Genomic DNA, 23,216 nt, shown 5'->3' on the forward strand with positions numbered 1-23,216 from the left:
TTCCACTAATGCTCGCTAAAGTTAAGAGATAAGGTAAAGAGACGTTTGACAGTATGGTTCTTAATTTCTTTGTCAGTGTATTTCAGGACGATTTCTCAGTGCAGTAATGCAACTCTAAGCACTAAATATCTGAACTACTCACTCACCTCTTTTACAACCAGTGATGTATTTCGAAACTACTTTAGATTTGGACTGAAAAATTTGATTAAGCGTGACGAGAAACATTCATCTTCATACATTCCTTCTTCCCTTCCTTAAGGATTCAATTCAGTACGCCATGCCACAATAGTAACAAGGATCGATCTTTCAGCATTGTCTCTAAATCTTTATATACAATCGCTTTTCCCCTTTTCCTTATCGGCTTAACTCAATACTTCACGCTGAGGTCAACATGAGATTTTCCAGCATTGTCTTCATAAAGTGTCCCTTATATAGCACAGTACAATGGCGTGTGGTGCTGCCCGTCCTTGGTGTCTCGCGGCGCTCAGCTCGTGGCCTGGGTGGGGAAGTCACGGTACTGTACGTATACTGTTACTAACGCTGCCATCACGGTGAGACACAAGTGACCCGTTACATCGCCGTGAATCATGATGGGTATTAACTTTTCGGGCTGATGGTGTTTGCCTCCTAACACTCCATGCTTCCAGTATCCCAAACGCCTTCAATATTCGTAGCACTGGTGAAGGGATGTGAAACTACTAATGAATTACGTGTGACTAATAACACTTCACGTGATGCAGTGTGTAGGCTCAAGACCCTTGATATCTGCAGCACTGGTGAAGGAATATGAAATCATTTACTCAGTATGGACCCGCTGGTGGAGAATGGTACCGGACGCTGTGCTGAAGACTGACTGGGTTACTTTTACATAGTGATAGACGGATTTTTATTTATCTGTTTATTTCATTTTCTATTCATTTATCTATTATTATTATTATTTTTATTATTATTATTTATTTACTTTTTTTTCTTTTCTTTTTTTTTTTTTTTTTTGCTATACGTGATATCCTGGTCAGCTACCTATTTGCTGCTTTACTTTTTGATTATGTTTTAGATGTAGCCCAACGTGATAAGTATTAGCAACTTTTTGTATGTGACTTTCCTGGAGTAGAAAATAAAATCCTAAATTAAACATGCTCCAGCGATACACGCAATGTCTTTAAGTCAATTGTAATAATTTTGATGCATCACTTTTTAACGACAAATATTGCTTACAACGCTTTTGTGCTTTCATGAGATACAATTGCTGATGCTGTCCAAACACTGATGCCAGATAGGTAAAAATTCTAAGTTTTCTTAGACCATAATTTGTTTTTTCTTTTCTAAGATCAAGAATTGCACTTAATACGTAATGAATAAACCGGTCCATAGCTCATACACGTTAAATGGATCCTGAGGAAATTTTGATAAAACTTTCGCGCATGATGCTGACGAAACACGAACGCGAGATCAGCATTACAATAGTCAATGCTACATCCAAAATCAAGCTCTATTCTAGCCTCCACTGCTCATTTTCACAGCAAGCAGTTATGAACTAACCATGCATGGAGGTACGTGCAGGACCTAAGAGCATCGCCAGTCCCATCAGCATTAAAGAGGGGCGGCGGGGCGTGGCTGCTCGCTGCCTGAAACAGCGCAATATTGAGCAGGAGAGGAGGGCTGCTCGTGTCTGCCCTCCTTCCACCCAGTATTGCCCTTGGCCTCGTCTCGGGAATCCATCGACCAGTGGTGCGCTAGATCCTGCTCCGGGGACGGCCATTGGCTAAAGAGGATCAGGGCCGCGGGATGTGATGTACAGACCAGTATAGACGAGTGCTACATCACCGAGACTTCTTGCCGATTTCAAATGATTACGGTCGGTGGGTCAAAACTCATATGAAGCAATTCTCGGCACCCGGCAATTTTCGCTACCATGAGAAAATGAGTTTGCAGCCCTTCCTCCACCTTCTGCGGATACTTGTGATTATACTTGGTAATTGTGGGGCACGTGGTAGTTTGGAATGATTACATGTAAAGGGATGGAATATGAATGGACTCTTTTCTTTTTACAGTGCTAATGGGATACAGAGAGAGAGAGAGAGAGAGAGAGAGAGAGAGAGAGAGAGAGAGAGAGAGAGAGAGAGAGAGAGAGAGAGAGAGAGAGAGAGAGAGAGGTTTTAATAATGATACTGACTAATTCAGATGGGAAGAATTATGTACATACAGTTTTATTATCTGACTGGTATTTGACTCGCAAATTAGTGTTTTACGATTAACAATAAAGTTTTTCTAATTACCGTGCTGGCTTGGTGGAGGTTTATAGATAGAATAATACGTAATTTGTTACACTAACGTTTTATTAACTCCTGAATTTTCCTTCTCATTTCCTTCCTTATTCCTTGCCTTCCCTTTCACTCCCTGGCTTCGTGGAGCTAATTGCTTCATTCTCCTCTATGTTGTGTTTACTGTGCTTTCATGTCATTCAATTCATATTTTTTTATTGTCAATCTATCTGCATTCTTGAAAATTCTTAATCTATTCAACTCAAAATAATCAAATGTTTCTTATTTTTCTTTGTTTACATCTTTGGCTATATAAAAAAACATTATTTTTTTCTGTTTTTAATGCTGTGTCACTACCATTCAACTCTTATGTATCTTGTGTTTCTCCGTTTTTTTTTTTCTCCTTTGTTTCTTTTATTCTCCTCCCGTGTGCTTTTGTTGATATGCGTCTCTTTACTTTAACTTATGCAAATCCTCTTGGTTATCCTGCAATCCTGTGATCTTCTTCTTCTTCTTCTTCTTTTCTTCTTCTTTTGTCTGGGGCGAACTCACGACTTGCCTATCTTTTGTGTTTGTTCTGCTGTCATGATCGCTTTATACTTCCTCCTTCTCCTCTTCTTCCTCCTCCTCCTCCTCCTCCTCCTCCTCCTCTTTATCTACCTCTTGCAACGCATAGCTGAACAAATACGCCAAAATATGGGCAAAGAAGCTGGCAACGGACGAGAAGATGTCCCACAATCCTGACAGCAAGTACGGAGAGAATGTCTTCTGTCTCAGCTCCAACTCAACCAACTTCGATGTGAGTAGCGTGCATTGCTTCTTGCCAGTAGGAAAATTTGAGTGGTAAAAGAAGTAATGTTGAATTTTCGGTAAGAGGAAAAATAAGGGAAAAAAAAAATACATGAGTAAGGAATATATAGACAGAGGGGACGTTAATTATTAGGGAGTGATGTTGTATATAAAGGCAATATAATACACAACACAACGTAACATACGCCTGTATTCAGAGACGCTTTGCTCTCTCACCACGACTAGTTTCAAAGGCTACATATATTATCAGCCGAGTTCTCGACACTGTTTCTCTTTCTAATAATAAAGAAACCTTGTTGATCGGTCATTAGTACCTTAACAACATCCATGTAGCTTTAACAAAATTTGTCTGCGCCACTAATGGGCGGAAGGTGAACGGCGCTTCTCACATATACTCTTCAAGTATGTTTACAGGCGCTATAGGCCATAACATAAAAAAAAATAAATTAATTAATTAAAAAAAAAAAAAAAATACAGCCCTTTGAAACTAGGATAGATGCAGGCCGAACTGTTTCAGGATATGGTGCATAGAATGGTTCTCGCCTAGCTTCGTGTTGCAAACAAATAAACACAATGAATGGAGTAATTGAGGAGAATAATTAAAATGGCGCGTGATATGATTATTTTAAAAGTTTGATTTGATTCCTAATGGTGACCTTCCCACAGGCCAAACCAAAGGAGGTGGTGGACCACTGGTATTCAGAGGTGAAGGATCACAAATTCGGGGAAGAGCCCAAGGGAACGGCGCTCAAGTCTGGTGAGTTCGTCCACGCACTTAGTACTTTACTTGCGCGTCATCACCGCCTTTGTACACCCATCGCGCGTGCAGTTGTGCATTTTTCATACAGCTGATAAATAATACTGTACAATTACCCCGACTTATCGCATTCCCATTTTTTCTTTTTTGTATTGTCTGTGGTGCTCTTCGTATAAATCAGTTCATAAGGTTTTAGATTAATATTTGCTCGTGGGTATTGTACATAATCATATTCGCACTTGGATCACATGATAAATAGCATCAATAGGTAACATACGACAACCATCTTAACAAAGGGAACTCCAAAGTTTCTCTGCCAATGTTTATTTTCTTTATCCCAAACTATTACCTCATACAATCGCAAGTATATACAGGGTGGGGCGCAGATACTTCCCGATTTGAGAATGAAATAAAAACCTGTTCACACTTCACAATTCTTTATTCTTCTTTTATGCCTTTCACACAACATGGGAGATTTACTTTTACACTGTTTTAAAGACAATATTTTTTAAATGTCCACCTCCATTGTCAATACACTGATTCAGACGATTTCGGAAGCTTAGGTCTACTCTCTCCAGCATGTTGAGCGGTATATTGGCTATTTCAGTTCGAATGGCGTTCTGTAGGTCTTCCAGGGTCTGTGGCCGGTCGTTATAAACCAGGGATTTGAGATATCCCCACAGGAAATAATCACAGGGGGCTAAATCAGTGTGTGCCCACACTGCACGCATTTCAATGGGATTCCTGAGAGAAGCTTTTCCCGACCGACTGATTTCCCTGAGAGGAGACTTAAACTGGCCTGCGCGCTCACCTGATTTAACCCCCTGTGATTATTTCCTGTGGGGATATCTGAAATCCCTGGTTTATAACAACCGTCCACAGACCCTGGAAGACCTACAGAACGCCATCCGAACTGAAATAGCCAATATACCGCTCAACATGCTGGAGAGAGTAGACCTAAGCTTTCGAAATCGTCTGAATCAGTGTATTGACAATGGAGGTGGACATTTAAAAGATATTGTCTTTAAAATAGTGTAAAAGTAAATCTCCCAGGTTGTGTGAAAGGCATAAAAGAAGAATAAAGAATTGTGAAGTGTGAACAGGTTTTTATTTCATTCTCAAATCAGGAAGTATCCGCGCCCCACCCTGTACATACTAATGTACTGAATACGTATGTATAAGTAAGTAACATAAAAATAGCGTAAATGTGTTTTCTATAAAGGATCAACTTCAAAGTATCTCTATATTTCTCTCCGTCATCTGTACTGCATGGTGCGCAGGTCACTTCTCGCAGCTGGTGTGGAAAGACACCAAGCACATGGGGGTAGGGAAGGCGAGGAGCGCCGCGGGCACCAAGGTCTTCGTGGTGGCTAACTTCGACCCTCAGGGCAACTGGATGGGCCAGTTTGCCGACCAGGTCCCGCCTGTTGGGTAAGACTCCTTCACAAACACTTGCATTATAGCGGCGTGGTCTTGTTCTGTACCTGGATTATAACCACACACCCTTTTCCTTATTTTTCAGTGTTGATTATTTTTATTGGAACCAGCTGAATAAATATCCCCACGTGATTTTTTCTTTAAATATGAGATAGCTAAGTCATAAGGTCATTGAAACTTCCTTCTATACGTTATCATTTTTCGTGCCTAATTTTTCAAACTGTGCATTACTGCAGATGGTTCTGCATCTCAAATCTAATCCACATTATTGTCTCGGCAGCGGGTTCACCAAGTCGGCTACCTCGAACAAGACATCAAAAATCAACAAGACTCGCAAGTCTTCCTCCTCCAGTGAGTCCTCTTCCGATGAGGAAGATTTCGCTGAAGACTGCCTCAAGGCCCACAATGACTACCGCAAGAAACACGGAGCCCAACCCCTCAAGCTGAGCAAGAAGGTGAGTGTGGCAGGAGCGAGACCGAGCACCAGTTTGAGGAGCATTTTGATTGTCACCAGTTTGAGCGGAACATTCAGTATACTTGTAGACTCTCGCATTAACACAGCCCACATGGATTTCACGTTCTGCTCAAGATGACGTGTTATTTATTACCTCTGTATGTGCACCAATACTCGTGTCGGTGTACGCACAGAAGGCAAAAGAGAACGATAGAAAGAGGCAAAATTCACAGAAGTAAAATCGAGAGCCGGAAAAATAAGTAATACTGTTCTGTTTGTTTGTTTGTTTGATTTTTTTTTTTTTACGCAAGACGGAAATCTGCCAAGGGCAAAAAAATATTAGAAAATAAAGGCCCACTGGAACTGCAGGTTCCCTAAAAGATTTGAAAGAATTAGCCAAAAGCCAGGGACAAATGTCTTGAAATCTCCCTCTTAAAAGAAATTAAGTCGTAGGAAGATGGAAATACATAAGCAGGTAAGAAATTCCAGAATTTACCAGTGAAAGGTATGAATGATTGAGAATACTGGTTAGCTCTTGTATTAGAGGGCTGGACAGAATAGGGATGAGAGGAATAAGAAAGCCTTGTGCAGCGAGGCCGCAGGAGGAAGAGAGGCATGCAGTTAACAAGATCAATAGAACAGTTAGCATGAAAATAGCGATAAAAGATAGAAAGAGATACAACATTTCGGCGGTGAGAAAGAGGCTGAAGACAGTCAGTCAGAGAAGAGCAGTTGATGAGACGAAAACCCTTTGATTCCACCCTTTCTAATAAAGCTGTCTGAGTGGAAAACCCCCCCCCCTCTCCAAACATACGAAGAGTTGATGCACGACTCTCCTTCCACAGCTGAGCAAAGTGGCGAAGGAGTGGTGTGAGACGATAGCCAAGAAGGACGTGCTGCAACACCGTCCCAACAACCAGTACGGAGAGAACCTGTACTGCTACTACTCCCCAGATCCAAGGTTTAGCCTTAAGGGTGATGAGGCAGTCAAATCGTGGTACAGCGAGATTAAGGATTTCAAATTTGGAGGAGAACCTAGGGACCTCAGAGCTGGTGAGTGGTGGCTATCATTAATTGTTACTATCTTAAACCTCACAGAAGCGATCTACTCTCTCACCACGTCTCTTTTCAATGGCCACAAAAATTATTAGCTGAGTTCTCATGAGTATTTCACTTATCAATAGTGTAGAAATATTGTTAATCTATCACCAAAACCATAAAACACACCATTAATTAAATCCAGTGTAGCTTCAAAGTGGTAGAGATGTGGCGCAGAAGAATTTTAGAATATAGGTATCTTCTAGCAGTATTAGTGATGAGGTTTTCATTACCATAACTTTTGCTATTGTATATCGTTCTCTAGTTTTCTGTTGTTTTCTTTCAATCTTTTGGTTAATAAAGTACCTCTGTGTGGGCAGGTCACTTCACGCAGGTGGTCTGGGCTGACTCGAAGGAGCTGGGAGTAGCGCGGGTCAAGTCAAGATCCGGCAAGACTTACGTGGTGGCGAACTACAGTCCAGCTGGTAATTTTGTGGGCAGCTTTGCAACCCAAGTGCCGAGGCTCAAGTAAGCAGTAACCACACGCACACACCGCACGCCACGAACCTTGTGTAACCCACTAAGGTTTGTGAGACAACGTTACTGGACAGTATTTCCATTAACTACTACGTGTTGATTACTGTAGCTTGATCCTTTCTTGGTAGACTACAGAGGAGAGGATCATTACTACCTATATTCTATATTACACATTCAATTATTTATGCGACCAAAAACCTGTACTCTAATGATTCCTGTTAAGTGACCTGATCATAATGTATAGAACCTATTGCGTCATGGAAATTGTGTTAATAAGAGTAGCAGCAGTATTGTTGCATTCTGAAAGATTCTCTAATTCGAACAAAATCAAATCATAGTTATATATTTATGTACATATGTGTGTAACGTATTGTATACTCGCATGTTCTACCGTTCCACGCGTATACTGCACTTTTTTTTTGTTATAATTTTAAACATGAATGGTACGAAAATTAAAAATAAGAATTCTTAGTGAGAAAACATTTTTCTTGCGTTTTTAAATAATTTATGCATGCATGCAGTCGCACAACTCTCATTTCATGTTTTTACTATTTATTCTATATATGCATCATTGAAGGTTATTGTACTGGGCTTTACGACACTGAAATACTATACTGTGATGAAATGTAGCCTGTGATTATATATATAATTAAATATCAAAGGCACTTATTTGTGTGTAATCTCTAATACCCTGTCCAGCGAGCATTACATAACTCGAACACGACACAACCATTAGTGGATGGTAACAAGCACTGGCTGATGAACTCACTGCTCACCTTCAGCTCTTCGATCCCTTCCTAAAGTTTCAAATTGCTCATTGATTTCTTAACATTCATTTTGTAAATATCGTAGCTACATCTTAACAAGCAATTTTAAATGTATGCATAGTGCGCACATACTACAACGGTTTTAATTTTCATAATAAAGACAACTAGCGTCTAGCTGGTTATCATCCAACCGTCTCTCTGCCACCCACTGAACTTCGCTCCCGATTGTTTTTTTTTTTTTTTTCGCAGGCTCTATTTAAAGTTACGAGTTTCCAAGATAGTTGATATGATTGTAGCAATCAAGGATTCTGTTACCCGCCGTCCCCCTCCAACCCCCACCAAAAAAAAAAAAAAAAAAAAAAAAAAAAACATGCATCACATTATAACCCATCTAATCCTTTGCTCCTTAAAAACAATAGTGAATTGAATTGAATTGAATTTTTAAAAGGTACCAGCACCAAGCCTGAAAGGTTATATGGCACTAAGAATAGTTGAGTTTACTCAGATCTGATTGAAGAGATGAAAACTGGTAAGGAAGGTCATTATTCTAGGGACAGAAAAGGTGGGAGAGTATCACAGAAAATCAGTGAGCACTGGGGGGTGTCGCAAGATGGCCAGGAAAGGAAATGCATCACGACGATGAGGGTATGTGTCAGGGCAGTCCATGAATATAATTATGTGAGACACTTAGAGCACAGTGGCAGCGCGGGCAGACAGGTGGAGGTTCACGGCGCACGAGGTGTTCATGAGTGAGAGAACGAGCTATTTCAGGATAACGAGAAAATGGTGTGGTTAACATTACTATACCTAATATATATTTGTAATTCTTCCGTTATACTTAAAAAATCCGCTGTTCCGTGAAGAAACCTATCGATTTTTATCCGCTTATGTGTGTGGTTCACTGTTTGATCTGCTGCAGTCTCTGACGAGACAGCCAGACGTTATTCTACGGAACAAGCTCACAACTCATCATTTCCGATCTTCGGATAGGCCTGAGACCAGGCACACACCACACACCGGGACAAGTTCACAACTCCTCGATTTACATCCCGTACCTACTCACTGCTAGGTGAACAGGGGCTACAAGTGAAAGGAGACACACCAAAATATCTCCACCCGGCCGGGGAATCGAACCCCGGTCCTCTGGCTTGTGAAGCCAGCGCTCTAACCACTGAGCTACCGGACGTGTGTGTGTGTGTGTGTGTATCAACCTATCTTCCTATCTATCTACCCATCCATGTACGTACGTACGTACCTATATATCTATCTTTCCATTCCAGCGCGCGCGAGCTCACACACACACACACACATAGTGTAGTCACTAGCACGTTCGGCTCATAACCGAGAGAGTCCGGGTTCGAGCCCCGGGCGCGGCGAGGCAAATGGGCAAGCCTCTTAATGTGTAGCCCGTTCACCTAGCAGCAAGTAGGTACGGGATGTAACTCAAGGGGTTGTGGCCTCGCTTTCCCGATGTGTGGAGTGTGTTGTGGTCTCAGTCCTACCCGAAGATCGGTCTATGAGCTCTGAGCTCGCTCCGTAATGGAGAAGACTGGCTGGGTGGCCAGCAGACGCCCGAGGTGAAAAAAAAATTACACACACACACACACATCTCCGATTCTGCATGGAACACATTTTTTTTTAGAGAGAGAGAGAGAGAGAGAGAGAGTACTCACATTAGCAGCCTCCAGCCATTGAACCATCATCATCTAGTTCTAGTATGTTTGAGAAGGACGGGCGAAGGCCCGAGTCAGCTTGAGGCTTGTATGGTGTGTATGACTACTCAACTTACGTCTTCACATCTCTGCAACGACACAAAAGGAAAACACTGGATGAACATACAGTTTCGCACAATCAACACTGTGGCTTGGTTCTTACATCGAATGAACGTGTTGAATGTGGAAGTAAAAAATTATTATGTAAGTAAATAAATAACTTAGTACCGAGGCAAACTTCAAGCCGTTGTCAAGATCGCAACTAAAAAGTACGTATTGTAACAAAGAGTGACTGAAAAATAGATGAATTAGTAAAAAAAAAAAAAAATACTAATGAACAAGTTCACGCGTGTAAATACGTATTACCTCTGACTCGGCAGCAGATGGAACTATAAACAACTTGTCCTAGTTTTCTCCTCAGTATCTGGTTATATTAGTAATGGTTTCTTTGAACGCATATAAAACATATTGTTGCAGAAGCAGTGAAATAGTTACTTGCTTCTCAGGCAAGAATCAAATCTTTATTTTCTCAACATATGTTAATGGATGTAGTCACTATACTTTTCTTTTCTCGGTGTACATTTCTGCTGTACAAACAAAACTTCAATCACATAAACCAGCAGGATAATATTTTAAAGCATTTAGAAAACTCAGTTTTTTCCCTCTTTTTCCAACTTTCACTACGCGCCACGTGGTAAGGTGAGCAGTACTCAGAGAAACTACCACACTGTAACACACTTGCCTCGCATTTTCCCCAGGATCACTTTGTCCTTGTCCAGTAGGAAATTCATATGTTTACAAATAATATAGGTTACCATTAACTACATGGCTGTGGGTAAGTTGATATAAAAAAAAAATGTACACTTGCATTGTAATATGATGTGCCCCATTCTTTGGTAAATCTAGGTTAATGTAATTGAGGTAAACAAAAATGCACTAAAATTCACACAAATACTACTATTCTCAAGATATCAACACTCACTTTATCCCCGCTATTGCCGCAATTTGGCCATGTCCAATACTACTACAGCAAGGTGCATCGATGCACTACCCCATAGACGCCATCCACTTGCATTGAGGAAGGCTTGAATAAATCAATGTTTCAAATATGTCCACACTCTACTCACTGCCAGAAAAATACCCTCACAATATCAATCGATAAATCACTGTGTAATTAAGATTGAATATTAGGTATACTTTCAAACAAACTCATTTCCTTAAGTTTATCATTTGCTAAGGAAGGAAAATATGCATTTGTTGGAGGGACTATTTTGAAACTCTACAAGAGACAAAAAGAACTGACAGCTTCCAATCCAGACAATCTAAAAAAGTCTGTCAAATCAAAGTGTCATTTGGAACACTCCGTGTGCTCCTAATTTGAATAAGCTGTCAAATTTCTTACTAGGTATGAAGTTTTCATACACATCAACATGATCATTACTTTTGTCACATACTGAATGATATGGTTCCTTAGAACTTTATTCTCTTTCATAACATGAAATTTAAAATTACCATTTTGACATCATGAAGATGTGAATTGATACACTTGAAAAAAAAAGGACATCCTGAGAAAGTTTCAAGTAAATTCTAAGACGGTTAAGAAAATCAACTCCTGTAAGAATTTTTTTGCTTTTCATGGGCAAAGTCTGACTTTGCTGATTTCACCTTTCCTTTTCACTTTTTAATATTGGTATCTTAGTCATACAATAGAACAATATTTTACATACTTAGAGTTAAGTAGAAAGAAAAAAAAGGTATCTCCAATTTATAAGATGCATATAAAAAGATAACTTCTCTTAAAGAAAGAAAACAATCACATTAATGACAAAAATTTCATAAAAAAAAAATTAAAAGCATAGCATAATGCATGCAAAGTACAAGTATTAATTAAATCTAAAGTACTTTCACTGCCATCATTCATTATGTGATCAAGATATACCAATAAAAAGAACACATAAAAAACTTTTTCAAAATGCACATTTTATTGTGAGCAAAAGAGCCACAGGCTTAATGACTAGTTAATTGTTATCAGGGGAAGTCATCAAGGAGTCAAAAAATGAGAGAGAGAGAGAGAGAGAGAGAGAGAGAGAGAGAGAGAGAGAGAGAGAGAGAGAGAGAGAGAGAAACATAAAATGTGAAAATACAGGGTGAGAAAAAAAAGTTAAATTTTCAATTATTCACTACTTATGTTCTGTTTAACAAGACATCTAATTTTTTTTCTGGTATTTTTATATTTCAGGTTCTGGTAAGTTCCATGGCTTTCAAACTTCTTGACTATAGTATTTTCTTGATTGCTGATATGAATGGAGCATCTCTAAAACATTCTCACTGAGTCTACTAATGACTCTGTCTTGATACAATGTTATGATTTTTGTTCATTGCTTGACCAAGAGTGTCATGGCTGAGCTAAGCTGATAATACTCTCTGAGACAAAAACTTCCATGTGTTTTGAACATAACTTGAAAAGAAAGATATACTTTGTTAAATACAATGTAAGCAGTGAATAAATTTAAAATTCACTTTTTGTGGTGACACCTTGTACAGTATAAGAACTGAAGGATTAAAACCATCAAATGGAAGTATAATTGGTATATAATGAGAATATCAGATAATTTCTTTGAAATACTTGAATAGTATTAGTAAAATTACAAAATAAATAACTATTTACATTACACATACATAGTAACAAATATAATAATATACAAAATACATTAGGTTTGCCAATGTCTGACAATAGTATTGGAAAAAAAAATTGTATCAAAGAAGAAAAATGTGTATCCAAATCAGATATTCATAGCAGGCCAAAGTCCCTTCATGAAAAAAAAATTGTGAAGCTCATTTCCAAAAGAAAATGGATTTCAGCACTTTTAGTGATATCTTATGCAATATATCAATTTCAAATAAAAGCAATAAACACACATATAGAATCACATATTGTCACTGGAAATAAAACATTCATAGGCATGTTCACAAGCCACTCTTTGTAACAAGTTACAAAGAAAATAAGTTCAATTGCTTCCATGATCAATGCATGAATGATATTCTCCAATGTTGATCCTGGGTTTGAAACACAAATGAGGTCCAACATGCATATGTCTAATATGACTAGCTGTATGTTTAATCATATCTTTTTGACTGTAATCAGTGAGTTTTGTTATATGAGCCCAACACAAGAGATCAAGTGATTTGCTATCAAGTAACAAGTGACATACATTTCTAAACCCATTCCTCCCTTCTGCCTTGGATGCACAGCCTTACCTACAAACCATATTAATAATGTGGTGTATATGTATTTTCTGAATGGGTGTCAATTCTCATCTGAGCAAAAAATTATTTCAAGTGTTGTCAGTACATTCATCTCATTCTCATTATATGCTCATGTTAGATTCTGTGAAAATCCTTAGATAGTGAGAATCCAATTAGTGTGAACATTACCTCATAGGTTAAGATTCACAACTCAATATTGACAGTCAATAATGTTAATTATGCTGTATTATAATACTGTGATATGAAAAAACTGAATGCATAAAAAAAATCAAGAACAGTGAATGGGAGGTGAGCACTGATGTACATAGTGCACTAACATACACACAACTCAGCACTGATCTTTCCAAAGTTTTCAATCTAGTCAGCCACACCAGCATCACCAAAATTCCAGACTTTGGTGTTTCAGGCTGGTTCAAATGGTTAGATGAACACATTATAAAAAGTATAAATAAGTAGCCTGAATCATCCTTGGCTCAAGCTATTCTACCTACAGGGAAGCCATTATCCAACTAAACTTCTCTCCGTCCCATATCACCTGAATCTTCAACTCAAGCATTTCGACAACAAGTTATTCACCACTCTAACGAGCAGTGCACATCAACGTGAACTTTCTTGTATAGTGAGAATACTTGGCACATTGAAGGTTATCACATAAATATGAGTATGCATAATCAGAGCCTGTATATAATGAAAACTAGGTGTACAGACAATTTTTGAAAAAAGATTAGGATTTAGACAGGAAGAAAAGGAGAATATTTGCAGGTGAGGGTTCTCTGACCTGTAAATTAAGACTAAAACTTTGCTAAGCAAATTATGCAATAATCACATCTTTGGCTTTCTTCACTTGGGAGATTTAACAATAAACTAAAAAATACATTTACCTCATACTGAGCATACTTTCTGGAGCAAAAATTACTTGAGAAATATGTAAAATTTCTCAAAGAAAGTCATCTTAATGGATAAGAATGAAAATAAATGCTTGAATGAAAAATTAAACAGAGATTCATGATAAACTGGTCTAACAATAATTTCTTTACAAAAAATATTGTTAGATGAAAGTTTGTTACATTCTTTTAATTGACAACTCTTTCTTGAAGTTGCTGTTCTTGTTGATATACTTTTCTGAGTACCAAGTAATCCCGTAAGAGATAATACAATGCTGCATATGAAGCAGAGAGAACAAGTGCCGTTGCTAAGAGCTGGTGCCACTGATGAAGAGAAACCAGTAATGCCAGATGTAGGAGTACACAGCAAACACACACCCACACCAGCACTAAGACAGGACGAGATGGATCACAAAATATAGCCTGTAAAGAGAACAAAAAAACAACATTAGCAAGTGTCTAGTCTTAAGAACTTCTTGACAGGAATGACCATTATAGAAGTAAATCTCCACTTATGCATGCTCATTCTCTTCTCACACCTTTCTCTCATCAATTCATGGAATGTGGATGCCATATTACATCCATTGCATTTATCATACTCACACAAAATATTATCTTTGTTATCTCACATTCTGCTATTCTTCTCCAGTGACAGAACTGCATCAGTGTTACTTTTGATTACCTCAATAACTCCATAATTATTTTTACTTTCCATTCTTTACATATTACATGAACTTCTAAAATAATTATTTTCAACAGCAATTCTTGATTTATGTTTCTTGCTCTCTACTCAACTCGACTTACACAAGTGATCATAATGGTGTGCTATTATATACAGTACAGTGGAGATTCAATACTAGAACTTAATTTGTTCTAAATGGCTATTCGAGTATTAAAACGTTCGACTATTGATACCTATAAATCAGGTCATTTGTTCTAATCTTAGCAAAACTGCAAGTTTATAAAAATTTCAATGTATTTTTTTTTTTTCTTTTTACAATTTTGATTTGTACATACCATAAGTGAAGGCTGGTGATGGATAACTTAGAAGAGGAGGGGAGAAGGAGGGAGGTTACTGGAGGATGAGTCACAATCCATAAAAAAGTCTTTGTAAAGTTTCTCCTGGTGTGATTCCTGTGAATCCACTAATAAAGGGCTGTGGCTCACTAACACTTGCACTCTCACCAGATTCTTTATTTTTCACCACTAATAAGCCCCTTTGGTGCCATCGTAAGTTCTAAATGAAAAGCAACCGACAGAACGCAGAAGAATGTTGTTTTCTCAAGATTGCAGCAGTACTAAGGATGCGCACTGGTATCGGTATATCAGTATTACAGTAATACCGGTATTACCAGTAATATGGTATCAGAACGGTACAGTGCCAGCTGCGAGAAGGGAGATGACAAAGCTTTGTATATGATCAAATGTGCGGCCGTTTGATTACCACATATTTTCACCACCAATAAGCCTTTGGTGTTAATGTAAGTTTATAAATGAAAAAACTACAGATAGAATCATTATATCATGGAATGTCCTCTCATTGCTAAATTTAGGCCGCAAGGTCAACATAACTTGCATAGCCTCACTGACCATCTTCTAGTCTAGACTCAACCACTCTAAGGGAATATCCTCAGTTTGCTCCCAGACTGTACGATATTTATGCAATAAGGTGTAAAATATCTGTATTTATTTACTTAAGTATGTATTTGTATTCTTGTTATGTATACTATCTATTTATACATTTTTGATAGTTTAGCCTTATGTCATTGCCCAGGGAGTAGGTGGCAAGGTCCATCCTCCTCCTTTGTTGTATTTCATTATTAATGCAACAATAAATGTATCAAACAATCAATCATTCTGATGAATGCGACAGCATAAATCACAATTGGAGGAGGGGGAACGGGGACGCCAGGGAGCCTTTGTTTACAACCACGTGTGTGGACGTTCAGCTATAAGGTATTTTTTTAGTATTAAATCGAACTTTTGCGTTCGAGTATTGAAAAGTTTGAGTACTGTATTTAGATGTTCGAATATTGAGTCTCCACTGTATTTATTGTTCTATTAGAGGATTCCTGCCTATAAAACTAAATCTGTTTAGTGCATTCTTGCATTCTTGTATATGTACACACCCTCCTTTTTAGGTATACAAGAACACAGGAAAGCCAAGTTTTTCAAAGGAACGCAAATAAGAGGAATGCACCGCCCAAAATTTTAAAGCGTTCCTATGTTTCGAGCATTACGAAATTTTAAAAAAAAATTTCAAAACGCTTTCAAACGTTTTCAATGGAAACAACAAATATGACATTCACTACGCGGCAACATTGTCACTTACATTCAGGCGGCAAAGACGACCAAACCTTTAGTTGATTATGTTTAGGGCGCTCTCCCATTGGTCAGCTGCTAAGACTAACAAACATTTTTTGTGCCATTACAGCAGTACGTACAAATTGTTCATAGTGTAAACCTGTCTATACCCTTCTAACCAACGGATGTTGTAATTTTTTTATTTCTTTATTATCTTGTGTTTTGTTTTATTTTTTGAGGAATGATTCTTTTGATGCGCACAGTAGTGTTTTTAAGGAAAGCAGCATTTTTCTTTTACTTTTAAAAAAATTTTCTGAGGAACACACTACTTTTTTTGAGGGACGCTTTAATAGTTTAGGAGTGCTAACGCAGGAATGCACCAAGCAAAAATATTTGAAGAACGCTTTTCCAGGAATGCACTAATTGTGGCCGGAGGAATGCAAGAATGTTATGGGAAGTTTTCAGAACAAGTGGTTGTCACCAGGTGGCAGCACAGTACGTGTTTTCTTCGCTCTCACACGGGGTAATATAGAACATACCTGCAGTGTCATTCTATAAACACAGAGATGCAATAATTCGTTAAAATATATTTTTCTACATAATTCCTTCTAAATAGTAACACAGGCAAAATCAAACCCTATTCATGAACAAATGTAGATAAGTTGATTTTCTCATGAACTGGCATTGAGATTTGTTTGGTCATTTCCACATTTCCAAAAGAGTGCACCCTTGATCGGAAATGTATTAATCCAGTTGACAGTAAACATGAGAACAACATGTGTGTGTCGCTTAAAACTCCAAAAGACAGCTCAACTTACTAGTATATGGAAACAACAATTTTAATTAAGAAAAGGCAACTGGCCAAAGTGTTGCTGTCTAACCAAACCTGGGCTGGCCACCTGTTTAACTTAACAAACGAACATATTGTTGGACAAATAGTTAATTCCTGCAGTAATGTCTATGTCACTGTGCTATGAGGAGGAGGAAAACTTCTCATATTTCTCTCTCCTCACTCAACAGCTGTCTAGTGATATGCTTAGTTTTTGCTCAATTGTTTGCCAGGTCTTAATCTCGATGAAAGCGATCCTAAAATTCCCACGAAAATAACTACACCCATATATCACTATGTTACTGAGTAAGCTGGTCCATACTATATAGTACAGTCAAAGATTTTATCTTTTTCATTATCCAAATCAATAGATTTTACACTTGTAGTATGCTGCATTTAAGATACTAATAGCAAAATTACAAGATAATCACAAAAAATATACCTGTTTTGACTAACTTCTCCCAAAATTATCCATACAGGATATATAAAAGTAGATATAGAATGTCAACAGTATCATCATAATCAATGTTCTATGCATCTGTATGTGCCTGGGATTTAATACAACAATAATTTAGCTCATGTCAGCAAGGGACATGTAGAAGCAGTGACATCTGGTGGATTAGTTCTGAAAATTCCCCATTGCATTACCCAAAATCAAGGAATGTGCTCAGCTCCTTAAACTATAAGTAACTACACAAAATAAGTACAAGTGTATTAGACATAAGGAAAAAAGTGTATGTATCTTAGACCAGAAATTATGGTAATAAACAAATGAAATAAATCATAAAGATTCATACATACATGAAGTCTAGCATGTGTTGTGTTGCCTGGTTCTGCAGCATTAGTGATGCCTTCAGCTCGATACAGCTCTCTATTGTGTTTCACTAATGCTCCTTGAGGCCATAAAACTGCATTTGACCAGGGATTGTATGGAGCATGGGATGACCTGCCCTCAAGTCTTGCCCATCCTCCAAGGTGAAGAGATGCACGATGAAGAATATCACAGTACCTAAGATAAATAATTGTTACCAAAAGATTGACAATTAAAATTAAGAACCCAGAAGAATGATATCAAATATGTACATGGTTTGAATGTGGTTTCAGCAATTACTGATACAGAAATATTTCCTTTAATACCTTATCACAATAATAATCTTCCAGAAATTGTCCTGTCTCACTGGCTAGTACTACAGATCACAAGACATATAAACTGCAATGGATGTCCTCTTGTGGCTGACTTATTCTGACCAGTCCAGTATTTCAGTGTGTCCATAATTATCTGAAGTGGGACATGACAGTACTATAGACAAAAAGAAAGGTAACTCACCTTGGAGGATAACAGTATAATAAGTGCCACATAAAGCAAGTGGTAGTCACAAACAGTATGTGACATGACACCCATGGTACATCATAATACAGTGAACTCTGAAAAAGAGAAATATGAAGATGACATAATAATAGAAGACACCTATGCTATATAATCATGCACTGAGGAATAAAATCCATTAATAACACTTATTTACACAATCAGGGAAGTGACTGCATAAAATTCACATGGAATGAGTCTTAGTCGCGAACTAAATAATCATGTATTAAATATGAGTAAATGTCATTCCACAATACTCCATAATTTTTTTCTTTTTTTCTCTCCCTTACCGGAACAAAGAAACAAGGAATGAGTGTTGTGTAGTAAACGATGACAATGGTTTGGTACATGACTTGGGCCATGCGCTTGTTACAGTCGTTGGTGAGAAACTCTACTTCACCACGAACAGCTTCAGCACTGTTCTGGCACGCGTGTTGTATGACACGTGGAACAGCTGTCAACAAACTCAAATGTTATGCAATAGTAATATTAGTTCAATTCTTAACATTCTCTACTTGCTGTTAAATCCTAAAAATAATAATAATAAATAAATACAAACTTTTCAGCATCAAATATGACTAATGAAATTGAATATAAGAGGATTTTGTGGTTGCTTTGATGTATCTCATAATGAATGCAAGTTGGCTTAATCAAAGGAGTGGAAGGTACAAACAGGAGGCTATAACCTCATAAAGAGATACAAATCTAAATGTAAGAACCATCAACATATCAGTTCATTAAGTACTATACAAGAAAATTGGCAAAGCCTACCTAATTATGATTGAGTGAAGAAAACAATAAATTAAGAATATCAAATTAAATAGATGAATTAAACATGATGAAATTGATAGAATAAAAGTAAAATATCATGAAAATAAATGAGGATAGAATGTGATAAACATAAAGTGAAAATGGCATGTGAGGTGAAGTGTGAAATGAAACTGAATGGATGAAGAATATGAAAGATAGGGGAATTCAAATACCTTGGTTCAATCCTGTGAAAAGACAGTGGTATGGAGGGAGAAAAAATAAAGCATTACAAGCAACGAATGTGCTATGATATTAGAGGGTGTATCAAGAAGAACAGGACAGTTAGGAAGATGATAAAGACAATACTGTATCATAGTGTAAAGTACAAATGTGTGAATGCAACATGTGGGTTGAACATTTAGGATTTGGAAAGCAGAGAGAAGTGTGTTCCATACATCAATATTGAACCTCTTTTTACATTCAATAGCACAGATCATACTTTCATGACTTAAAAGTTGCAAGTGGAACTCATCTATCACATCAGAGTACCAACTTAGTCTACACTATAGTTCTACTACTCAAAAACCAAGGTCTGGTTTGGGTCAGTACAGAAATTTCTCAGCCTGCAGCATGGCCAGACATACATATTTCCTAAATTGGTGATGTGTAATTGTTGATATATGTAAAATAAATCACAGATAGGTAGTAAATGTATGCTACCACTCCAATTCGAAGTAAATATTCTGATATATAAAATAAATATAAATGTAGTATTTGAAAAAGAGAGAAGGAATAGGAGATTAAGGAATTACTGAGTAAGAATAGTGCTTCAATGGGAAAAACTGGTGACTTCAATAGAGACCACTATTTTTTTAAAGTCCCACAGAATAGACATTAAAGATTACATTACATTAACTCAAATCATGAATTATATGAATATCTTTACATATAAAATTGTCACACAGAAAAGGCAGAACAATATTGTATTTGTAGTTTACCTTGTCTAGATTTGACACCTTCTTCCTTGTAGTGCAGGGGGACAGGTATCACTTCAAGAAAGGAGGTGATTTCCATGTCGAATATAAAAACATAAAATACAAGCCTGAAAAAAATGTTAGGTAAATTGTGGTCACCCTTTACTAAAAAAATTGTTTCATGTTTGCACATATAAAAATTAGTATAAAAATCTCTTTCTATAAAGTTAAAATATTACATAAAACTTCTGAACCTGTGCTACGGATAACTTACGGATATCCCAGAGCAAGGATTTTAATGTAGGTGAGAGCATCACTAATTGTGTACAAACAGAATCCCAGAAGAATGGCTATGGTACACACAAACAGAATTCTGTAAAGTAAAAAGAATGAAACGGTAACAAAATAAGCAATGAGAAGTAAGTCATAACACTTGCCTATATGATCACCTATATGGGCAGATGAGCATCACCATTAATATCAATATTTTTTATAAAATTGTATATAAATATAGACCACAAAGTACTTAATAAATATCACAGGATGCCATTCTAAGGAAGGATAGTAGGAATTATACATTGTAACAGTTTTAGAAGATGTTATCAGAGAGAGAGAGAGAGAGAGAGAGAGAGAGAGAGAGAGAGAGAGAGAGAGAGAGAGAGAGAGAGAAATATAATATTAATAGAAAATGTTACCAATAATGATATATCATCACAGTCTAATCTATGTAACACACTGCAAAGCTTACCGCGCTACAGAGAGAGCAGATTTCCACAAAGACTGGTGGAGGCACCTGGTGACGATCAACTTGATGATGCTCCAGCCCCACCGCCGCGTCAGTGTGATCACAATGAACCACACCACACTGCCATCTATCAGGTACAAATTCTACAGAAGAAAATTAAAACAATCTATATGATGTGGTTTCAAAATGAAATCATAAAAATAAGTAAATAAAATAATCATTTAATCATATACTATAAGCCCAAATCATTCAATGCCAAAATACATTTTTGTATTTCAATGTTCAAGGAAGATATTACCTACCATGGCATATTTTGTGTGTGAGTGAGGGAGCCAAAACACAGTGCGATATATGTTGAGGTACTGCAGCGCAAGAGACATGAGACTGAACACCAACATCAGTGTCTCAAACCCAATCTCCGATATGCGAGGAATGTCAGGGATGGTCATGTGTTTTGGAGGGGTTATTGGCATCAAAGGTGGACCGTCTTCGGCATGCCCTATTCTGTGATGGAAGGAAATGTTTCAGTTTTCACTCATTATCACAGTATAACAACAATTCCCCACAATGTGTCACAGTTACATTGTACATCAATTAATAACAAACCATAAATGTTAGTACTTAATATTTTTCCTCTACTTCTACAGCTTTTTGGATTGATGGCCCTACACTGGAATACTGCACTGATTATAATGGAATAGATTATGTGTACATGATGACAATGATACCAAAACATTGACAATGTAACCAATAATGTGATATACTATGTATCATTCTCCACATCCAAGCAGACAACCTCTACATTTTGAAATTAGAACAATTTATTGGTGTGTCCATACACAGATTTATGGAATCAGTTTGACAACACCAATATGCAAGAATATCTATACATGTGTCTTCTTTTTATATATCATCAGACATACTCTTCTAGCAACACTTGGTTGTCAGTCAGTCATCTTTGGTCCTCCATCACTGGGGGATATTCATGTGAGTTCTCACATCCCTTTCTATTCCCAAAGGAATTAAGTAATCTGCTTGAAAGAAAATTGTTTGAAAAAATACAACTGAAACGACAGATGGTGCGAGGATAACCAGAACAAAAATATATGAGAAACATAAAAGTTATACTGTATTAACCTTTTCAAATCATGGTCCAAAAATGGCACAGGTTTTGGTGGTGGAGCTCGAGGTGTGTTGCGTCGTCCTCCTGCCATCGCAAATATCTCGGGCTGGATGCCTGCAATCCATTACAAACATGTAACTTTAATAAGGAATTTCACACAGTAAATAAATAAAAGTAGTAGTAAAAAAAAATAAATAAAAATCTCTAAAACTAATCTTTACACATCTTCACAACTGAAAAGATAAATATATAAATCTTTCACTACACTAATGACTTCAGCTCATCTATTTACAAGTTACCGATCCCTGAAATCAGGGCTGAAAGTTGTATTAGTATAAACTGTTCTAGCTTTAGATTTTTTTCTTTTTTTCCTTTTCTTTTCCTTGGTCCGTCTCTATTACAGCTGCATTTGTCAATAGTGAATTAATCAACTGTTCCTACAAATTTCTGATATGTTCTACGTGGAAGATGCAGCAGTACTTGGGAGGGAGAAAACACTCATCGAAGTAGCATAACAAGATAACGGTCATGGAGGGGAGGAATCTTTTAACCATTGAGGTTATCTATCTTTGCGTCCTTGGTCAGACCTCTCTTATCTAGATAAAAAAAAAAAACTCCAGAACGATGGATATGGCTTTTTATCCATCTGATTAACTCCCAAATGATAGGAGTGGTTGAAAGTAGCATTGAAATGAGGAAAAACTTACCTAAGAGAAGAAAGAGGATGCAAGCGACGCAATGTTTACTCCAGCCAATGTTATGAAGGGACGGTTGTCTTTCTAACGGATGTGTGTCAGGCTACAACCTTTACACAAATAAGAAAATATGTGGTAAATGATGAAGATGGTAATAATGAGAATAATAATTATTATTCAATTAAGAAGGGTACTGTCCCAAGGCACCCAAAATAAAATCGGCTCACTGAGGTGTCTCCGTGCCAGTCCCTACTGTTAAATGCAACGTCAAGATTAGGGTAGAGAAAGTGTCTTCAATGGCCACACCTAATGCAGAGACGAAGGTTTTATAAAAGAATGCTAATATGATGCCAAGAATAATGATGATGAGGAGGAGGAAGAAAAAAACGAAAAACTATGGCTTGATTTATTAATTAATTTCACACCAGATATGCATAAAACATGTCGGTAGGACCGGCATGAACTGCCCTTTCCATCAATACGTCATCAACTCATTGCACTTAGAA

At 37.4% G+C, this 23,216-nt stretch overlaps 2 protein-coding genes across 8 annotated transcripts in view; one reads left to right on the forward strand and one right to left on the reverse strand.

Moving 5' to 3' along the window:
• Positions 1–7,963, forward strand: part of LOC123518823 — a 32,413-nt gene extending 24,450 nt beyond the window's left edge. For all 6 annotated transcript variants that reach the window (XM_045279850.1, XM_045279853.1, XM_045279851.1 and 3 more), the window contains 6 exons: positions 2,938–3,060; positions 3,738–3,828; positions 5,109–5,259; positions 5,546–5,720; positions 6,565–6,772; positions 7,138–7,963. In XM_045279850.1, coding sequence (XP_045135785.1) covers positions 2,938–3,060; positions 3,738–3,828; positions 5,109–5,259; positions 5,546–5,720; positions 6,565–6,772; positions 7,138–7,289 — 900 coding nt within the window. In that variant the 3' untranslated portion in view covers positions 7,290–7,963. The remainder of the gene's footprint in view (positions 1–2,937; positions 3,061–3,737; positions 3,829–5,108; positions 5,260–5,545; positions 5,721–6,564; positions 6,773–7,137) is intronic.
• Positions 7,964–11,733: 3,770 nt separating this feature from the next.
• LOC123518920 (transmembrane protein 39A-like) lies at positions 11,734–22,989 on the reverse strand. 2 transcript variants are annotated; one of them, XM_045279991.1, is made up of 12 exons: positions 22,938–22,989; positions 22,723–22,820; positions 22,030–22,129; positions 21,195–21,396; positions 20,896–21,035; positions 20,422–20,520; positions 20,172–20,275; positions 19,407–19,418; positions 18,714–18,877; positions 18,385–18,482; positions 17,859–18,066; positions 11,734–14,347 (listed from the first exon to the last, which is right to left on the reverse strand). In XM_045279991.1, exons 3-12 carry the CDS (start codon positions 22,104–22,106, stop codon positions 14,114–14,116), a joined length of 1,338 nt encoding a protein of 445 aa, XP_045135926.1. In that variant the 5' UTR covers positions 22,107–22,129; positions 22,723–22,820; positions 22,938–22,989; the 3' UTR covers positions 11,734–14,113. The 2 variants fall into 2 exon arrangements, with proteins under 2 accessions (XP_045135926.1, XP_045135927.1); XM_045279992.1 differs by lacking the exon at positions 19,407–19,418 and having other exon boundaries at positions 22,938–22,987.
• Between the last annotated feature and the right edge of the window lie 227 nt (positions 22,990–23,216).

This window comes from Portunus trituberculatus, chromosome 44, assembly GCF_017591435.1.
Source record: "Portunus trituberculatus isolate SZX2019 chromosome 44, ASM1759143v1, whole genome shotgun sequence".
NCBI lineage: Eukaryota > Metazoa > Arthropoda > Malacostraca > Decapoda > Portunidae > Portunus > Portunus trituberculatus.